At 41.4% G+C, this 21,768-nt stretch overlaps 3 protein-coding genes across 3 annotated transcripts; all 3 read left to right on the top strand.

Moving 5' to 3' along the window:
* The first annotated feature begins 1,207 nt into the window (after positions 1–1,207).
* Positions 1,208–5,481, top strand: LOC131236274 (uncharacterized acetyltransferase At3g50280-like). Its single transcript, XM_058233396.1, has 2 exons — positions 1,208–2,697; positions 5,230–5,481. Exons 1-2 carry the CDS (start codon positions 1,208–1,210, stop codon positions 5,231–5,233), a joined length of 1,494 nt encoding a protein of 497 aa, XP_058089379.1. The 3' UTR covers positions 5,234–5,481.
* Positions 5,482–16,604: 11,123 nt separating this feature from the next.
* LOC131236277 (josephin-like protein) lies at positions 16,605–19,331 on the top strand. The gene is made up of 2 exons (XM_058233400.1): positions 16,605–16,828; positions 18,824–19,331. Exons 1-2 carry the CDS (start codon positions 16,736–16,738, stop codon positions 19,286–19,288), a joined length of 558 nt encoding a protein of 185 aa, XP_058089383.1. The 5' UTR covers positions 16,605–16,735; the 3' UTR covers positions 19,289–19,331.
* On the top strand, positions 19,303–20,216 carry LOC131236276 (uncharacterized). The gene has a single exon (XM_058233399.1). The coding sequence runs from the start codon at positions 19,402–19,404 to the stop codon at positions 20,014–20,016; it is 615 nt and encodes a 204-aa protein (XP_058089382.1). The 5' UTR covers positions 19,303–19,401; the 3' UTR covers positions 20,017–20,216.
* The last annotated feature ends 1,552 nt before the right edge of the window (positions 20,217–21,768 follow it).

A 21,768-nucleotide genomic window follows, 5' to 3' on the forward strand; every position in this document is an offset into this window, starting at 1 on the left:
TTTCACCCTGTTTGGAAATAGGCGGGTACTTTTGCTTGCGAAAACGGTCCAAAAGGATTAACTTAAATTTGTGGGCCCCACCATGATGTATATAATATATTCGTGCTGTTCATCTACTTTACAATGGCATTTTTAGGCATGAGCTGAAAAATGATGCAGATCCAACGTTGAAGTGGCCCACGCCAAAGTAAACAGTGGCCCCAAGAAGTTTTTAACAGTGGGTGTTCGATTCCCTTTTTCCTATGATGTGGTCCACTTGAACTTTAAATCTGGCTCATTGTTTGGCTCATACCCTAAATTCAATTGGCATAACCGATGGGCGGTGTGGATAAACCACATACGTTAGAGCGGGCTCTCCAAATATTTGGCAGCGTCTTCGATTTTAGCGTTGAAAAAAGTAAAAGTTAAATCAATCCTAGAAAATTATGCTGTAATTACACATGAAAATAATTATTACCTATTTATGTTGCAATTATACTTACTTTACAAAATCAAACCTGCCCTTAGTAATTTGCCCAAACTTTGAAGTTCGTACGAAGGACACGTGAATTTCCTGCAGCACCAGTTGCAAGGAGTTTCTGCAACTGACAGTAGGGCCCACCAAGATATCCAAGTAAAATCCAATCCGTCAATCACTTTATGCAGCTCATTTTAGGGAGAGATACAAATAATTAGGCAGATTCAAGACCCAAATGGACCACACTACAGGAAACAGCGGGAAAGGGAAACGCTCACCATTGAAATCTTCGTGGGGCTTACTCTGATGTTTATATGCCATCCAAACTGTTCATAAGAAGATCCCCACCAGAATGAGGGAAGGAAAAATCCTACCAGTCTGATCCAAAACTTATATGGGCCGCAGTGCGGCTTCAATGGTAGAAGTTCAATATCCACTTTTCTTATAAGGTGGCCCATTTGAGTATTGAATATAGATAATTTTTTATCTCTCAACGTAACATGAGCGATAAAAACTGATGGACGGAGTGGATTTCACACCGACATTACAGTGGACCCCACAGACTTGGTGTTGTAGGAACTCCCTAATCTGGTGTTGCAGAAGACTCGCATCCAAAAGCTAAAAACAGCAACAGCAAAACAAAACCCCCAGATGCATGCACCCAACCCCACTACTCTCCCCTATATAAACCTCACCCTCACTCCATTCCCACTCGCCCACAGCGAAACAAGAAAAACATCCACAGCGAAAATGTCCACTGTCCCAGCTTTCTCTCCGACGCTAATCTCCAAATCCACCGTCTTTCCCACCCAAAACTCTACCCTCCCAAACCTCAGACTCTCAGTCTCAGATCTTCCAATGCTCTCCTGCCAATACATCCAGAAAGGCGTTTTACTCACCCGCCCTTCCTTAACGTCTGACGCCCTCATCTCTATCCTCAGACGCGGCCTTTCCGAAACCCTCTCCCACTTCCCTCCCCTCGCAGGCCGTCTGACAACCGATCCCGCCGGCCACATCCACATCTCCTGCAACGACGCCGGCGTCGACTTCGTCCACGCCAATGCCGGAAACCTGACGCTCTTCGACGTCCTGTCCCCCGTTCACGTTCCGGATTCCGTCAAGGGGTTTTTCTCCTTCTCGTTTGACGGCGTCGTCAGTTATGACGGCCATTTCCGCCCGTTGCTCGCCGTCCAGGTGACAGAGCTGGCTGACAGTGTCTTCATCGGCTGCGCCGTTAATCACGCCGTCATTGACGGGACGTCGTTCTGGAACTTCTTCAATGCGTTCGCCGAGGTCTGCCGGGGCGCGAGGTCGATCTCGAGGCTGCCAGATTTCCGCCGAAACTTCTTCAGCGAGTCGACGGCAGTGCTGAGATTCCCTGACGGAGTCCCGACAGCGAAGTTCTCCGGCGACGGGCCGTTGCGGGAACGGATGTTCCATTTCAGCAGGGAGGCGATCCTCGACCTGAAGTCGCAAGCTAACGGACGGAAACAGCTGGGCGATAACGGCGTCCACGTGGCGGAGATGATGCGGAAGGAAAGCCACGACGATCCACGGATCAGTAACGGAAAGATAACGTCCGTCTTGCAATGCCTTCCGCAAAGCAGCCTCTGGAAACATCAAGATCCACAGGCCGTGGTGGATCGAACGGCAGAGATCTCGTCCTTCCAAGCGCTCTGCGCGGAGCTGTGGCGATCCATCACGCGTGCGAGGAAGCTACCCGCAGCTGCCGATACCACGTTCCGGATGGCGGTGAACTGTCGCCACAGGATCGAGCCACGTGTCAACGCTCTGTACTTCGGAAACGCGATCCAGAGTATCCCAACCGTCACTTCCGTGGGGGAGGTCCTGTCTCAGGACTTGAAGTGGTGCGCAGGCCTTTTAAATAAGAGCATTGCGGCGCACGGGGACGCTAATGTGCGCCGGGTGGTGGAGGATTGGGAGAGGGACCCGAAGTGCTTCCCGCTAGGGAACTTCGAGGGGGCGTCCATCACGATGGGGAGCTCGGCCCGATTTCCTATGTACGATAACGATTTCGGGTGGGGCCCACCCGTAGCGGTACGTAGCGGGCGGGCGAATAAGTTCGATGGGAAGATATCGGCGTTTCCGGGTCGTGAAGGGGGTGGGAGCGTGGAGCTCGAGGTTTGCCTGAAGCCCGAAACGATATGCGCGCTTGAGGCCGATACGGAGTTCATGCAGTACGTTACAAGGACAGGCGTAGGTAACGGTCACGTCCGGAGGTTTGTCCTCTTTCCCAAAATAGAATAGTCATTTGATTCTCTTATCACTCAGCCCATGCTTGATGATTAGGTACTGTGGGGCGCACCTTATTGATTTGTTTTATATCCATCCCGTCCATCCGTTTCTCCAGCCCATTTTAAGATGTAGTCTTAAAAATTATGAAGAGCTAAATCGTAAGTGGACCACACCACGTGATTGAGTGCCTCACCATTAAAAACTCTAAAGGGCCCATTTTAAGGATTTTTTTAATGTTTATTTGCAATCCAACTTCTTGATGATTTCAAGAATATCCAGATGAAGGTAAAATATAAAGATCGGGTTGATCCAAAACTTTAATGGCTTACAAAAAGTTTTTAATGCTCATTTATCAGTGTTTCTAATGATATGGTTTACCTGAGATTTAGATCTTCTTATGGGTTGGGAAACACATCCTAAAATGATACGAGAAAATAGATGGACGGCGCGGATATATATATATAAAATACACGTGGTAGGACCCACACGTATAGGTAACAGCTAATCAATGAACCTGAAAACTCTGATTAATAGACTCTTTTTTATGACAGTTGGAACGATATATCTTTCAGTTAATTGGTCTATCTTAGAAGGTTTTGATTTTAGTGAATGGTAATGCACGTGAGTAATTAGTTTTGTGCATCAGTATGAAGCATTTCACTGTGATTAAATATCAAAGTGTTTTTATGTTACCATGATATACAATGGATGGTACGCATGCACCAAGATGGAATACTCGTTAGTTTACGATTAAATCTTGATCTTTTTCTAATTTAATTCTAAATTAGAATTTAATTAGAGGATTTATTTTTAAATTAAGAATTTTAAGTAAATTTAGAAATTTAGATTTAAAGTCTAGAATTTCTAAAACCCACAACTTATATTGAATCTATACACAATCGTAAACCTACAATCTTTTAACTTTGATATTTTTGTTTCTAAATCTTAAACATAAATTCGTTTTAGGTATTCTAGCAACCTAGAGTGAACTAAGAATTTAAGGTGAGGGATCCTTTTAAGCTTATAAACTTCCAGCATAGAAAAGCTATAGTTTTAACATTGTTTCATGGAAAAATTCTAATTTTTGTTACACAATTTTGATACGGTGATGCACTGATCTAATTATTTTATTTAATTCTTATATATATATTTTTTCATATTAAAATGTTTAATTAGACTTGATATGTGCATTGAAATAATTAATTCTCAAAACTATGCCTTATTGTTAAACTATGCACAAACAGGACCTATAAGATGTGTATAGTTCATGCATCGGATGGGTCAAATGTTTAAATCAAGGAATGAATGATATTATTAGAACCTAACTAACCTAAATTATATTTTTGTAACTTTTAAGTTAGCGGGTTCCGCTCATGTGTGGATATACTTCATCGGCTCACAATAATGGTTGGTTTTATGCACATGTGTGTCATATACTTGAAACATTTGGACGTCCATCTAGGTCCATGAGACTGTTCGACACCATATTGATATCCTTAATAAATTAAAAAAATTAAAATTTAAAATTAAAATTTAAAATTTAAAAAAAAAAAAATAATAAGAAGAAGAAGAAGAAACATTTGGACGTCCCATACCATAGGATACTATTCGACACCATATCGATATGTAACATGGCTACCCATATCAGGTTTATATTTAGAACAACTTCCATGTTAGATACTTGCATTGAGAATGGACCTGGAACAAATTATGTGATGATTGTGATGCACACGCCACTTTTATTTATGGATTGTGACTTAGATGGCCTAAACAATTATTGAAATTTCACTTCATGACTATGACCATGAGAATGGTGAAATTTGGTATAAATCAGATTTATCTAGTGACCATGAGATGGCACGAATGATGCACATTACTTTATGACAATGACTTATGGTAGGCACGTATTTGTGTCAAGAACTCGTTGACATGCATGGACCATAGGATTCATGGTGGGTTAAGAGTCTATATGGAATTATTTATGATTATAAGATGATTGGAAGGACCTCTAAGTTCATAAGACCTTCCCATAATTAGATTGTATGTAAACTAGATTAACTTAGTAATTGATTAATCATGTAATCATGGTACCATGGGATGCTAGGATGTCGTCATATCACAACTCCCCATCAAGGATAGGGTTGGATGTTTCCAAGTTACAACTAGATAAACAACTCCCCTCGTCTTGGGATGTGCCTAGAAATAGGGGTCAGGACGGGTCAGGCTGTGGCCCACCACTTTGTAGGCTGGAAATGTTGCTAGGCATTGTCGGGTACATAATTTCCCACACCTAATTTTGCTTTGGACAAGACATGGTGGATCCATCTCCACTCCTAAAGTGCATTAAATGCATTCATGCATTTTAACGGAAGTACATGATTTTGAAAGTTACTTTTTGTTGTATATGTTGATATATTATATTTACTTACGATTCGTATGTTATGTTATCTTGGGGGGAAACCATCACTGACTATGGTTAACTCACCCTTGGAATTTTGAACAAATAAATGATGCAGGTGACGGATAGGTAAATCATGAATATATGGAGCAAGATGATGAATCGGAAGATAAATGGCCTTTCTTGTCCAAGGAGGAGCTCGAAGAATCCGCAGCCCAAAAACTAGCTTATTTTTAGTTTTTCATAGATTTAGGGACTTGAACTTAGACTAATAGAATAATAATAAGTCCCCAATTGTGTAAACATGTACATATATGTGAACTTATTTTATGAAGATGAATACTTATGGTTGTTTTATTTTTATGTTGAATGCTAATCTCTTTAATGCATGGAAATTATGAATTACTTCAATAATAATCGTGTGCACATAAAATAATACTCGGTAACTCAATCAGGTCTAAAGTGCAGAACTTAGGATGCGAGTTTCAGGGCATTACACATCGTTCATCCGGATGATCGTTTTGATCTCGGTCGTGACAACATTGTTGCTGATGGTCTTCGGAAAAGGATTCCAGTCAACCTTCATACCCTCCTTGTTAGGAAACTTCAGAAGGCTTTTATCAATGTTCTCTTGGATTATATTCCAAAAAATGACACAATTCTTAGTGGAATGGGTTTTGGAACCATGTCACTTGTAATACTCTCTTTTTCAACTCTGTAGCCAACAGAATCTTCTGATAATTAGAGAGTTTGATAAATATTACCTTTAACAATAGGTCAAAGATTTCGTCAACCTTAGTAATGTCGAAAGAGTATTATCTCAAGAATTCGGGGATACCTTTCCAGGGATTCACACCTACAGAGGTTTAACCTCAAAACATTTTCAAGCCAGATATTCATATATTTATTTGCTTACCACCTCCACAATGGCCAACTCATAGTTAGAATCATGCCCTTCATATGATCGTTTGGGAGTTACCTCCGCGATGGCCAAATCGTAGTTATGATCGCAATAGAACATGCCTTGTGATGAGTTCATTTGGTGATTTTTCTTGCAGAGGATCCATTCGTAGCAGGTGGCTCTAGTTAGCAATTCAAACTAGTCTCCAAAGTGCATGCCTTCAAACTTCTTGCGAAGCTTAAGGTCTGTGCTGTCTAAAGAGAGTTTGGAAAACTTAGTCTCATGAAGCATTATGGGGCACCGGTTTTTGGCGCCCTTGAACCGAGTGATGAACTGCTCAGCCAATTTACTAGGCAATTTGTTAAATCTAGATAAATTAGCTTTAGAGACCTCAGGTTAATACGATGGAATTATATATGAAACTTCTCCTCCATCACGAGCAAGGTCTGGATCAAGTTTGTAAGGAGGTTTATGTACCAGGTAAAGGTTGCTTCCGTCAAGGAGTTACCAAACAACCTTAGTTTCAAGAAATCATGGGTTGATACCTCACCACATTGCATGGTGAACCGACCGATGTGCTTGACTATGGAAGTTTCATGCTCTGTAAAATAGAGTAAACTCGGGAAACCTAAATCCTCCGAGTAGCTTAAAGTATTAATCTAGCTACCTACTCAAGATAGGGTTTCTTGTAAATTGATCGAGCAACTCGTCGGCCGTTCGACAGTACACCATATTCTTAAATGAGTCTTATGATGTTATCCCGACCAAGAGATCGTTGTGTCTACATAGGGTATTGCCTTTGTGCCACTTGGTTAACAGTCTCCAAAAGTGATGGGATGAGAGGTTGCCACTGGTTATCTCAACCCTCTGTTAGCCTTGCGGAATAGTCGGTTGCCCCCTAAGATTATTAACCCCCCCCCCCCCAAAGTATATGAAGATTATGAGGGTGAGAAAATTCTTGTTGGCTATATTATTGACCGTTTAAGTCATTTCTCCTTGCCACCGACAAGGGTGGTATCGATTGGCGTTGGCCTTCAACCTAGCTGACTCTAGTAGGCGGTTCAGCTAGAAGTTATGCCTCTTGTTCTGCAGCAGAACTATCAACAGATTATATGTTCACATACGTTAAAAGTCTTCCAAAGAAAGTTTCAAATGCTTTAGAGAATGACTTTGCTTGGGCCTTATTGTCCTCTACGATCTGTTGAAGATCTCCTTGTAAGGTGAGGATGTGATTTACAATATCTCTGAGGGTCGATCATTGTGAGGAGGATCCTACGCTCGCATCGATGAGTTCCAATTGCTTTTCTTCGTCATGTTATTATCCTACCACTTAAAGAAGAAAACAAGCCATCCTTGCTTTTCCTACCATCTTATTTTATTGAAAAACATTAAGAACAGCATATTATCATCCCACTAAGTATGCCAAAAAAAATATTATTATTTAATTAAACATAAGGCCACATGGGTTAACGGATGACATGTATTCTATCAAACATGTGCAATTAGGATAGTGCGAGCATGCTAAAGTCATACTCGACTCGAGTTCAATTGAACGCTCTCGACCTTAAGTGCCAAATTAGTCACATGATCAAACCTACGAAAGTGAACCTGACTATCCAGCCACTAATGTTACAGTGACATGTGATTTAGAAGGGGAGGGTTAGTCCTTTTCTATGTTTCATTTTTACCTTAAGCAAATGAGTTTTCTTTCAATGGTAATCTCGACCTCATGTGTTTTTTTAAAATATAGCAATTGATGAAAAGAATTAAAAGATTAATGGTTGAAATATTTATTTTATTGAGATTTATAATAGAGTTCAACATGATCAGTGAAGAAATAAAATAATTAAAGCAGATGGTCAGTAAGATGTGACCAGAGTATGATCTTCCAAGTAAGGATTCAATTGATTGGGAATCCGACGATGATGGATTGTGGATATTTACACCACTTTTATGCATACTATACTGATGACACTAGACAACAACAATTTAAACTACCTTAAATTCAAGACATTTTATAGCAAGGCTAGATAAAAACTGAGGAACGCTACTAGAAAATGGGTCAAAGTTACGGATAAAATCCATAGATAAAAATTATGGTTACGGTTATAATCAATAGCATGACCGTAGTCATTGCTAAAAATAGCTACGGATTAGATTCGTAGCCATAGATTCAATGGCTATGGCAAGATTCGTAGCTATTGCTTCTGTAGCGAAATGTACATACAGCTATGGATAATATTTGTAGATAAAAGAGGAACAAGATCCGTAGCAATAAGTTTAAGATAATAAGAGCTACGGTTACTGGATAAAGAACTACAGTAAAAAGCCGTAGCCATTTTATATACAAAAAATATATGTAATAATAGTACCTCTTACCATTGTAGTACATGCCCTAATAGAAATTATAATAATGGTGCGGCCATTCAAGCATGTAGAATTAACAGACCTCATGACACATGCATCTCCTAAGCATGTTAAAAGAAAAAAATGAAGATGATACACTGCTGGAGACAAATGTAAAACCCACTCTCTATCCCATACCTGATCATCTCCAAAACCACACTGCATTTATGTCAGGAAACTGATCATTTGTAAAAGATGGAATAAAGAGTAATGTGTAGCATACCTTATCATCTCCAAAGCCACGCTGCATTTATGTCAGGAAACTGAAACTGATCATTTGTAGAAGATGGAATAAAGAGTAATGTGTAGCTGAAACTTCTAGCCAGATGCTCCTGTCTTCTGCATGAGGTTTGTCAATCCATTCACTGAATTAAATCAAGTTGTTCCATCTAACTCTTCACTCTATTTGATGCACAATGTAATATACTATGATGAAATGTGAGGGGCACAGCCTGCAATTGCCTAGCAGGCTAGTGTTCTGGTTTTTGAAGTCCATCATCTTAGACAATTTGAAAATGAATAAATAATATAAGATATAATGCCTGCACCAATATCTCATCAAAAATCCCACAAAGTTCAGACTTAGCATTCACAACTAGTGCTATTATTTTGAAATGCTTCACTTGAAGCAGCATAGCCTACAAGAAAATAATTTCAATACCTGTAACGCCAGATAAATTGCCATGCACATTCAATTCCCTATTAAGCACAACACACCAATATGCCAACGTTCAAGCCCAAACTCCATCAAGCCAGATGTTAACCATCTAGCAGGTTCTGGTTGAGATTTCGCAATTATCTCACTTTGAGATATAGGGTTTACATAACCACTCCCAATTATAGCTGGACCTCTCTTTGGAAAAAAAAAACCATTAATATTGCTCCACATCGAGTGCTTGCATGTATTTGGGAGAGTGATCATCTGTATTGAGATCTCTTTGCCATCTTGGCTATAAAGATCTTCGAAGGTTATGGAATTAGTCCGAGCAGACTTGGATTTCCCGTCACGTCTTTTAATTTCCTTTCATTCTGGGAAGAATTAGCTTCTCAAACCTTTGTAGTCGTCATGAAAGAATTGATCATATTAGGAAAGGTTTTCAGTTTTGATAAAATTGTGTGAGATGGCCTTACTGAGTATATCAGGATTACAATAGACTTCCTTTCTCATTAGGTCTTCGTAAGCTTTCCAAGCACACTACTTGGCTACACATGTCGTTCGTATAAAGGCCATGTATCCTTCGTTATAATATCTCATATGCGAACGCGCATACAATTTTGAGTTGTTCTACTTGTGGCAGGTGATATGCCATCAAAGAATGAGAAATGAAATATATCCTCAAGGTGTGAGTAGAATTTCTCTTGTTATTTACTCCTAATGCCGACACATAGTCACATTGTTGCGTAGTACGCCAACAACGCAATGAGCCTAAATCCAATCTCAAGCCTCACCCACAAACGATAAACAGGAAGAAATATAAACTAGAAACAGATCAAAGCAATCCAAAACAAACCACAAGATAAGATATACGTGAAAAAACCCCAATCTATGGTAAAAAAAACCACGGATGCAAACTTCCACTATGAAGAACGAAGATTACAAGGCAATATACTAACCTCTCCCTTGGAAGAATATAGAAAATCCCTTGCCCACACCTTAGAAATATTTTTCAATATTCACCTTAACCCTAGAATAGCCCTAGGGACCCCAATTTATAGTTTTGGCAACTTCCCTTTCGCACCCTTGCGAAAGGCGACACAGAAATCCGCAGTCCGCATCAGATTCAGAAACGAATCTGCGTAACCACGACCGGTCGAGCAGACTGCACGACCGGTCGAGCGGACCCCACGATCGGTCGTGCATGGCCCACGACCGGTTGAGTACCTCAGACCCAAAAAACTGATGCTCGCTGGAGTTCGAGTCGTGCCAGTCCACGACTGGTCACGACCGGTCGAGCGGGCTCCACGACCGGTCGTGCGCGGCCCCAGATGTGGCTCCACTTCTCAACAATCTCCCACTTGGAGACACATCGCCATAAACCTTTGTCTTCTTCATCCGGAGTGCACCACCTCATTGTCTTCAAGCTGAAGACCAATCAAAGCTGAACAGAGCTTCAGCTTGTCTCGTGTGACCGCCTTGGTCAACATGTCTGCAGGATTCTCACTTGTATGAATCTTCTCCAGAGAAATTGATCCATCTTCCAGTAACGAACGTATGAAGTGATATCTGATGGCAATATGCTTGGTCTTTAAATGAAAGGCTGAATTCTTAGCCAATTGTATTGCACTCTGACTGTCACTGTACAGCTTGTAATCTGCTTGCTTTTTATCCAACTCTTCCATGAAACCTTGCATCCATACCATCTCCTTACACGCTTCTGTAGCCACAACATATTCTGCTTCTGTCATACTGATAGATACTATCTTCTGTAACTGAGAGACCCAACTGACTGCAGCACTATTCAGAGTCCTGAATCCTTTATGGTAAATTCTCTAGACAGTTGTCTTTTGAGATCTGAGATGTCCTTCATGCTTGAACCGGCCACAAGCATATTATCAACGTACAGAAGAAGGATGATGTACGATGTATCAAACCTCTTCAAGTAACAAAGTGGTCTGCATGACATCTCCTGAAACCGTTTCCCGACATGAAACTGTCGAACTTCTTGTACCACTGCCTCGAGGCCTGCTTCAGGCCATATAGACTATTTTTCAGTCTGCACACCTTGTTCTCCTTACCTAGTGCCACGTATCTTGTCGGCTGATGCATGTATATCTCTTCTTCAAGATCCCCATGAAGAAAGGCTGTCTTAACATCTAGCTGCTCTAGATGTAAGTCGTCTGTAGCCACTATACTCAAGACCATGCGAATCGTAGACATTTTCACCACAGGTGAAAATATTTCGGTGAAATTGATACTTGCCTTTTGTTGAAACCCTTTCACAACCAATCTGGACTTGTATCGTTTCGAACCATCGTGCTCCTCCTTTAGTATATAAACTCACTTGTTATGAAGAGCTTTCTTACCCTTTGGTAGATTGACTAGCTCCTATCTACGATTAGACTCAGGAGAGTCCATCTCCTCATCCATGGCCTGCTCCCACTTAACCCGTGTATCCGACTGTAATGCCTCTTCAAAACACTCTGGTTTACCATTATCTGTCAACAGTAGATAATGTAAAGAGGGTGAGTATCGGATCGTAGATCTCCTCTCCCAAGTAGACTTCCTCACACCCGGTATATGCGGCTCTGCCTCATAATGCTCCTGTGTATGATCATCCTGTGGCGCTGTAACACCCGTGTTCGGTAACTCTTCCGACTCTATGAATTCCTTTTCCTTGGCCTTATTTCCTTGCACACTGTCCTTATGCATCACTTTTTCATTGAAGACTACGTTCTTGCTTCTAATGATTTTCCTGTTTTCTACATCCCAAAACCTGTAACCAAAATCATGCTGCCCGTAGCCTATAAACGTACACCTCTTGGATTTCGCATCCAGCTTATTTTTGTGCTCTACATCAATGTGAACATATGAAGTGCAACCGAACACTCTGAGATGTGAAAGATTCACTTCTTTCCCAGTCCACGTTTCTTCTGGTAGCCCACCATCCAATGGTGTTGAGGGACTTCTATTGATGAGATATACAGCGGTATTCACAGCATCTGCCCAAAAAGTGTTGGGCAACCCTGCATGTAACCTCATACTCGTGGCGCGCTCAAGGATGGTCCTGTTAATATGCTCAGCCACGCTGTTCTGCTGCAGTGTCCCTAGAATCGTTTTCTAATGTTTGATTCCATTTGCTGTACAATACTCCTCAAACCTCTTATCGTAATACTCTCTCCCATTATCAGATCTAAGACATTTTACTGTTTTACTTGTCTCATTTTCTACCATAACTTTTCACTGTGCCGGTCCCCACACATCAGTGTGTATAAGCTCCAACAGATGCATCTTTAAAGCACGTCCCATCTTCTTGAAACTTACCTTCTTCTGCTTGCCATACACACAGTCCTCGCAGAATTCCAAGTCAATAGACTTCAGCCCTGGTAGCTTCCCTTTTGACAATAGCACTTTCATCCATTTCTCACTCATATGTCACAACCTCTGATGCCACAACTGCCCATTCACTCTAGTTGATGCGACTGCGAGTGAATATACGATCCTGAAGTCACGTACAAAGTACCTTCCTTTTTACCTCGAGATATCACCAAGGCACCTTTTATGATCTTCCACGAATCACTGGTGAATGTCGTCATATAATCGGTATCGGCTAATTGCCCCACTGAGATCAGATTCCTTCTCAAACTCGGTACATGTCTGACATCCTTTAATTTCAACGTCATTCCGTCTTTCTGATTCATATGAACGTCTCCCTTTCCAACAATCCTGCACTGCTCATCATCACCGAGGCAGACTCTCCCGAAGTCACTTGATACACAGTTACGCAGAACTTCTTTACACAAAGTGACATGAAACGAAGCACCTGAGTCTATAACCCAAGACTCATTCCTCGCATCAAGAGACAAGATCAATGTATCTGTGTCACTCTCTTATATAGATTCACTGAATCTTTCCCGCCTTGAGAGCTTCCTTCTTGTTTTTTAAACGCCCTACAATCACGTTTCATGTGCCCCTTCTTGCTGCAATGCCAATACCTGTTTTTGTCTTTCGGTTCCTTGGACTTCTTCATCGACTTAGAACGCACGTGTTTATTACCTCCTGTGTTCAACGATCTTCCTCTTCCTTCAACGTTTAGAGCATTCCCTGAATCCCCTGAAACTCTTGATGTCTTTCTTCTAGATTCTTCGCTGAGAATTAGACCGGCCACATCATCAAATTTCAGCTTTGTCGACCCTGAAGAATTGCTCACAGCAATCACCAAACCATCCCAACTGTCTGGCAAACTGGATAAGATCAATAAAGCCCTGACCTCATCCTCAAAAATAATGCCAATGGATTAATTCCAACTGGCTCGTGACTGTATTGAACTCGTTTAGATGTTCAGCCACGCTCCCACCATTTGATATCTTCATGTTGAATAGATGTTTCATAAGATGAACCTTGTTGGATGTTGAGGGCTTTTCATACATGGTAGCTAGGGCTTCCATTAATTCTTTTGTAGTTTTCACCTTGGATATGTTGAAGGCGACGCTCTTAGACAAAGAGAGTTGGATCGTTCCTAAAGCCTTCCTATCCAGTAAAAATCATTCATCATCTGTCATCTTTTCTAGTTTCTTCTCTTTTCCTCCTAGAGGAATATAGAGGTCCTTCTGATATAGATAATCCTCCATCTGCATCTTCTAGAAGGCAAAGTTTGAACCATCAAACTTCTCAATTCTAGTTTTCCCTTCTTCCGTCATTGCTCCCAAAAGAACTAAAACCAATAGCTCTAATACCAGTTGTTGCGCAGTACGCCAACAACGCAGTGAGCCTAGATCCAATCTCAAGCCTCACCCACAAACTATAAACAAGAAGAAATATAAACTAGAAACAGATCAAAGCAATCCAAAACAAACCACAAGACAAAATATACATGGAAAAATCCCAATGTAGGATAAAAAACCACGGATGCAAACTTCCACTATGAAGAATGAAGATTACAAGACAATGTACTAACCTCTCCCTTAGAAGTATAGAGAAAATCCCTTGCCCACACCTTAGAAATATATCTCAATATTCACCTTAACCCTATAATAACCCTAGGGACCCCAATTTATAGTTTTGGCAACCTTCCTTTCGCCCCTTTGCGAAAAGCGACACAGAAATCTACAGTCCGCATTAGATTCGGAAACAAATCTGCGTAACCACGACCGGTCCAGCAAACTGCACGACCGGGCGAGCGGATCCCACGATGGTCACGACCGGTCGTGCACCTTGGACCCAAAAAACTAATGCTCGCTGGAGTTCGAGTTGTGCAAGTCCACAACTGGTCACGACCGGTCGAGCGGGCTCCACAACCGGTCGTGCGAGGCCCCAGATGTGGCTTCACTTCTCAACACACATTTCATTGATATGTGTGGACACGCCAAGATAGGTTCAGCATAGCCGTACCAAGACAGGTGTAAACACATTGATAATAACTTAACAAAAAAACGTCCGGACTATGGGACCCATTTCAGATGCATCGATTAAACCAAAAATAAATAAAAACGATTTGATTATAATGTCCTAATTAGTAAATTGGTTGACATCTGATGGATGGTTAAGATGATAAGGAGTCGTAAGCTAATTTTACGTGTATAAACCATCTACAGTGCGTGTACTGATTTGGACCTATTAATTTATATTTTGTGTATATACTAAATAGAAAGTCGTTTATGCATGTGTATGGAACACCGCACCCTACCAGAGTATCAAACCAGAAATAGGCTAGATCCAATGTGCAATTAGCATGGTTAAAAGAGGCTCGGACTCACTCGTCCGATCTCAAATCGAGGTAGGACTCGCCCGAGTCAGGGGTGAATCAGCCCGACTCGTGATGTCAAACTAGATAGGCTTATGGACAGAGGCCCAAGAGATCGGCCTGGGCGCCTCGTCTTTTAGGCCCAAAACTGACTGGGCCCCACACACTGGCCATCCTAGTAAAGTGGATCATCACGTGGATAGCCGTTATAGACAAACGGACCCTCTTGAGCACATGTGCCTTCTTGGCACGTGTGGTGATAATTTCTGTACCATATGGAGAAATGCTATTAGTGCACCCGCTCGAGGAAATGAGTCACACGTGTGTGAGATAGGAGCTAATCATCAGATGACGGCCCACTGTAGAAGCAGTGTCTCCAAAATCAAAAAAGCCCATAGGATCATCAGGTGCGCCAGATAGCCGTGCACAAAACAAATGAATAACTAAAGAGTATTAACCAACAGTCCCAAATTGATGTACATGTGTGGCCCACCTGATTTTTTAGATATTGAATTCTCTCAGTGCTGATGAGCAGATGAGTGGCTCTGATGTCGCAGAAGCATGCCTACTTACAATCTCTACAATCGAGCGAGTGCACACAAGCTGCACGTACACCCCCTTTTTTGAGCAATTAAGCATAACCCAGGCTATCAGTGGGTCGGGCCTGGGCATGCTTCGGCCCATTTTGAACTGTTGGGGGTAAGCCTATTCAAAATTTCGATTTTCCTGGGCCGTAGCCTGGCCCATTTATATGTGAGAGACAAGTGGGCCCACCAGCCCATTTGATCACCTTCACCTTAACCGTCCATTTTCAATCCCTTTAATTGTACGGATTCGATGATCCAATCACGGCTTTTTGTTTTGTCCATGTGCAATCCACGGTGAATTGTTCCTATCCAACCGTCTTTTTTGATTATAGGTGGGCCCTATTGGCCCAACGCAGGAATCCGTACTGAGCGTTAGCTCCTTAAATCCTTTTTGGTAAACTATCATACCTCCTTTTCTGTGAAGCATCTGGAAGATCTAAGGCAGCAGTAATCAAAAGATACGTGGCCCACATCTTTCAACAGTATACAGGCGTTTTGAATGTTTACAAGTGTGTCTCACGGTTCGATAATCTAGACCGTTTATATGTCATACCCCACATTGAAAGAATTATCTCCTTAAAATTATTTCATGAGAAAAATCGTAATACATCCGTTTATTTCCAATACATCAACGATAAAAAAGGAAAATATACCATTGGTTCAGATTTTACTAGAACATATACTGAATTTTTTACTGAAATCATGATTTTTTTTTTTTTTGCAGTTAGTAATATATCCGTATAAATGGTCAACGACTCAACGGTCTGGATTATCTAAATGTGGGCCTTTTTTCATAAATGAAAATCTGTTTACACGTGCAAAGATGCAGTCGAAACTTTTAATTAAATTTTCTTCCGAGAAAAGTCTGATACTCTAGCGAGCATGATGGATCACACACAGGCACCTAGAAATTATTTTTCGGATCTGTAAACCGTACATTCTGACTATTGGATTTATGCATATTTACTGGACGGTCAGAAATGAGAAACATCCAACGGCCCTATATCATCCTAGAATCGTTTGAGAATTAGAGGTTATGATTGCTCAAGAGGAATATGATTTAAAGACGGTAGAATTCACATTTCATTCGGTTTAATTTCAGTTAATAAGTGTCATTTGTACTATTTAAGAGTGCATGTGTATCAAGCTTCATACACTGCCAGAGTATCAAATAACTCCCCTCTTCTTCTACGCGCTACAGCTGTTACATTGCAACAAACCCTAGATCAGATCGGGGTTTTATTTTATCGTTTTTCTCGATTTCTCATCCGTATTTTTCTCGCTTCCATGGCTCATCTTTTCTTCTGGCAGTAGGGGGGAGGAGATGATATGATGGAGGAGAAATACGAGAAGAAGGCAATATATCACGAGAAGCAGAGATTACAGTTCTGCCTCTTGCATGCCCTCAACAACCTTCTCCAGGTATCCCTTTCTCCACTCTCCGTAAACGCCCTCAATTCCTTACTATATTTACAGAAAAGCCCTCCAGATGAATTGATATGATCGCGGAGGATGGCCCACCTCTGCATGGATTATTTGAAGAGAGGTCACCGATCGTATACGTCGTAGATTCGCCGTATGTGAGCTGATGTGCGATTGGGAGATGAGCTCGATCGCTCATCCGAGTCGACTCGTTTCAAATGATCTCTAATTGTGGAGTCTGAACTTGGGTTTTTATTTGAGATCATTACAAGTGCAGAGGTATGATTCAGTACGAAGTCTTCGTACCTGTTGAATTCCTTTGTGGGGCTGAAGTGGGCCATTTGTGATCATAGCGATTGTTGTATAGGAGGTTGTTACCATGGGTCGCCCATTGTTGGGACTCACGGAAGCACGCAAAGGAGAATCAAGCAAAGTAATCACAATTGCACAAACAAACCCAACAAGAAGGCAATCCGAATTTTTTGTGGAAAAACCCTTGTGGGAAAAAACCACGGCACAAATCGATGTCTAATGCACTATGAAAGCAATATTATAAGAGAGATGATCTTACCAATTCAAACAACCCTCGAATCTCCTTTGAATCTCTAGCTATGTTCTTGAACCCTTTAGAACAACTTAGAAAGCCCTAATCCTTTCCCTAATCTTGATTACACCCGTTATATATACTACCCAACCGGAATAAGAAACAAATCGCGCACTTACACAATTCTGTACGCGCCTTCGATGGGACCTTCGATGGCATCAACAGCCATCGAGGACCTTCGATAGCATCCGGCAATCGACTAGGATTTTTCCGGATTTTTTCGATGGGATCAGGCATTTGTCAATAGCATCGACATCTGATCGACGAGATCGAGTGGGTCATCGACAGACTCTGTTACTGACAGATTTAAGACATAGGACAACACTCATGACCTTGGATAAACACATTTGTTCAAATAAGGACCTGCAAAAGGAAGGCTAAGAGTAATAATGTTGGTACCGTCCATTTTGTGGGACTTATTTGAATGCCGTTGATCATCTAGTTAGGGTGGTTTCGAGGGCCATGTGTAGTCTACAGGGGACCATACAATGTTTCATTGTGATCATAGGTGGGTCAAGGGGGAATTTAGCCCACCACCTAGGCAGGGCGGTTACGGGGCCATGCGGACCTATTCAATGCTTCACCTTGATCATAGGTGAACAGGAGTAATAGTGCCCTTACCATCCATTTTGCGCTACTTAGGCCTCATTTTGATGCTTGTTATTGGAATAAACTAGAATCCAAATCACATGGTAAATGGAATCAATGTGAATTGGAATCCTAAGTTGTGCTTGGATGCCTGTAATTAGAATACACTGATATCCAAAAATTATTTATATGATTGCTTGTAATTGGAATGCATTAATTAAACTAGTTTTAATACCCCAAATTAGTATGTGTGATATTTGACATAATAATTATAATAAGCCCATTGAAATATATACTTTGGCCAACAATAATGAAATTTTGAGCCTAGGCGAGCCATAGAAGTCGGCCCACTTTTTGGCATTTGCATCCGATTCTCAATCTTTTGAGGGGATTCCAATTCACATGATTTTTCTGTATTCCATTTCACATTGATTCCAATTACCATTGTTTACCATCAAGCAAATGACCCTTTTTGCCCAGTGCATCCATTTACCACTGATTACAACCCGTTTACCATCAACCAAACGACCCTTTTTTGACTGCCTTTGGTCATCTAATTCAGGCAGAGTGGAACTCCATGGCCCAAAGGAAGGTGTCCTTAGTGGAACTCCTATCCATTGTCTAAATGGATTTGTATAACTTTTTTTCTTGCTTATTAATAAATTCTTCAGTGCCAGTTAAAAAAAAAAAAAAAAGCAAATGAATCCATCCAACTTTCCTTCCCCTTCCACTTGCATATTCTATTATGGCTTTTTCTTATATCCTTTTATGAGTTATTTTTTGATAAACTTGTTATAGTTCAGGACAAGGACTCATTCACTCGAGCATACTTGGATGCCATTGCCAACAAACTCATTGTTATTGACCCAAACAAGGAAAGCTGGACTCTGCTCTCTGTGATCTTCAAGCCCCACCATAACACCCTGACAGGAAACTACGACGTAAATGTACTGATTGCGGCACTGGAGGGGAAAGGGAAAAAGGTGGTTTGGCACGATCGTCGTACTGCAGCTTCATCAATTGACCTCGGCCAATCTGATGAAACGTTAATGGGTATTGTTCTCAATGTCCCAGTCAGAAAATATGGCGGGCTTTGGAAAGGCAGGCATTGGATTGCACTGAGGAGGATTGAAGGGGTCTGGTATGACTTGGACAGTGATCTCGCTGCACCCAAACCATTCCAACGTGAAGAAGAAGTAAAAGCATTCTTGGATGATGTTATCGGTCAAGGTGGGGAGGTGTTGATTGTCCTGCATGGCGAACAGTAGATGGTTCGTGCCATCTTGTTCCTTAAATTGATGGGCTAGGAGTGAATCTCTGGAGTCGATTGTTGTCATCTTACATCCTAAATGCTGGTGAGTATTATTACAGTTACAGCCTAATGGCCTTCATGAGGAAGTTGAAAAGGGGCTACTTGAACAATTCAATTGCATTGGTATGCGTCATTGTATCTGCTTCATGCCTGCTGGTTTTACTTGTTTCGATGCTTAGACTACCTGAAATATCATTAGAGAGGGGCAGAATCCGTTCCCCAAGGTTGTTGAAATTTGGGAAGAGACTAGAGGAGGAAGAGAGACTCGGGAAGCTCGCGGAGGTGGTGTTTGGGATGTTACCAGACGATCTTGCTTTCACTATCTTCATCCCATCGGAGGAAGCTTTCGAACGTGATGTGAAACTATGGGCCAATGACAGCCTGGTGGAACAGAAAGCAAATGATACATTTGCTATTCTCTCTCGTTTATTGGCGTTCTCGACAGTTCCTCAGCACTTGCCCTTTTTTGAAATACCCTTGGATAGGGAGATCTCTCTGGATTCTATATCTGGATTCAGGTTATATGCTTTGAGGACTTCGGATGGCACCCTTGTCGTTAACAACATCCAATCAGAATGGGTTGATCTCAGAAAAGGGAAGATCATCGTACATGTAATGAGCGGGGTGATCATGGATGCTGAATTCGAGCAATCGTTTCGACCTGATTATGATGATGAAGATTAAATCTCCCATCTGGATGCCTGGTTTTGTCAAATACCGGCACAGCTTGACATAATAACGGAACCCCTCGTGAACTCTGGCAGGTAGTACAAAAAAGATCGGTTCTAGTTTCATAGCGACATCAGCATTCATTCAACAGACAGATGCATACTTGACTCTTGTTGATAGTTTTAGGATATATATAAGAACAAAGAAATGTTGCACATGTTTCTTCTTCTTCTTCTTTTCCCCAAAGGACCTATATCCATTTCAGAAGATGTTGTAACATATTCAAGTTCCACCAAAAAAAATAGGGTTATTGCATGGCAGATGCCTTTGATGATGTTCTATTCTGTGTGGACACTGAGAATCACGACAGTTTTTTCCCTTTTTTTTTCTTTTTCGGTAGGATTGGAAATAAGAACCTCTGAGGCAGTATGGTCAGGCAAGTGGGCTTGGATCATTACCTTGGAAGCACGAATCAAGACTGTTTAGCGCCATTGGCAACATTCAGATTGATGTGTGGTACAAATTGGGGTGGTGTGGATTCAAATCTCTATTTGCACTTTGAGGGCCTGTTTGGAAGGATTGCCAAGTTGGAATTGGCATGCTACTCCTGCAGAACCCATCTGCTTTGTGTTTGGGTTGGCACAGGAAAATGCAAACTGCGTCAAGTCAGATTTGACGCTCTATTGCTGCCCCAAATTGCAGTTGGGTTTGCCCATTGCCCATTCTCTATTCCAATTGCTGGTTGGTGCAGAGTGCATTCACCTGCTGCCTGCTTTGCATTTGGGTTGGCACAGGAAAATGCAAACTGCATTAAGTCAGATTTGACGCTCTATTGCTGCCCCAAATTGCAATTGGGTTTGCCCATTGCCCATTCTCTATTCTAATTGCTGGTTGGTGCAGAGTGTATTCACCTGCTGCCAAAAGTGAAGCTTCCAAATGCACCCTGATTTAAACACCTTTCAAGCTCTTTTTAGAACTTTCAGATTATTGCTAAAGCAATTTGTAAAGGGGAAAAAAAAAATGTGAATCACAGCATGTATATACCCATGCCACATTAGCTGATTCAATCATCCGGCGAGCCATGCTTGTGCTAGGAAAATGGACAGAAAACCACCAACTGCAGCATGTTTGGCATATGTGCATGTGTCCCATCGTAGAATGAGCAGACTAGCCTGGCTTTTGGTACAGGGCATGTTAACATTGAGCAAAAGCTGGTGCATGGACCGCAGTCCACCTCCTGGAGAGAGGGCATGAGGAACCAAGGCACAAGCTTTATTCTAAAACTCGCTGATCTCACTCCAAACTCAGCTTAGTCAAGTCCATTCAGTGAGATTTCAAGCCATGTTGCTGAGAACTCGATATTCATCCAGTCAAAGACATGGGTTGGTGCGACCCGAACCAAGTCACTCACCTTCTAAGGGATTTTATTTATTTATTTATTTTTATTTTAAAGTGTGGGTATATTCAAACCCCCTGACTTCAACCCAGTGAAGCAATGCCCTTAACCATTGAGACGCATGCACTATTGCTGCTTTCTGTCAAGTTCCATCTTAAATGTCTATTCCCATTTCTAATATTTTCAATTTATAATAATTAAATATCAAGTTGAGTTGGGTCGAGTCATCCCGACATGGATGAACATCAAGTCTAGTCAAATTTTTGGGTTTTTGAAATATGGAGACAATAAGAACTTGAAATCATGGCCTCAATTTTATTTATTTATTTATTTAAAGATGATGCTCAAAATTCTAATTTTACTTCATCAAA

Source organism: Magnolia sinica, unplaced genomic scaffold (assembly GCF_029962835.1).
Source record: "Magnolia sinica isolate HGM2019 unplaced genomic scaffold, MsV1 ctg349, whole genome shotgun sequence".
NCBI classification, from domain to species: domain Eukaryota; kingdom Viridiplantae; phylum Streptophyta; class Magnoliopsida; order Magnoliales; family Magnoliaceae; genus Magnolia; species Magnolia sinica.

What these genes read in the sequence shown, in the direction of transcription:
- LOC131236274 (XM_058233396.1), top strand. Translation starts at nt 1,208, where the DNA reads ATGTCCACTGTCCCAGCTTTCTCTCCGACGCTAATCTCCAAATCCACC.
- LOC131236276 (XM_058233399.1), top strand. Translation starts at nt 19,402, where the DNA reads ATGGCCTTCATGAGGAAGTTGAAAAGGGGCTACTTGAACAATTCAATT.
- LOC131236277 (XM_058233400.1), top strand. Translation starts at nt 16,736, where the DNA reads ATGATGGAGGAGAAATACGAGAAGAAGGCAATATATCACGAGAAGCAG. An exon ending in CCCTCAACAACCTTCTCCAG is followed by an intron (nt 16,829 to 18,823) that starts GTATCCCTTTCT and finishes GTTATAGTTCAG; the next exon opens with GACAAGGACTCATTCACTCG.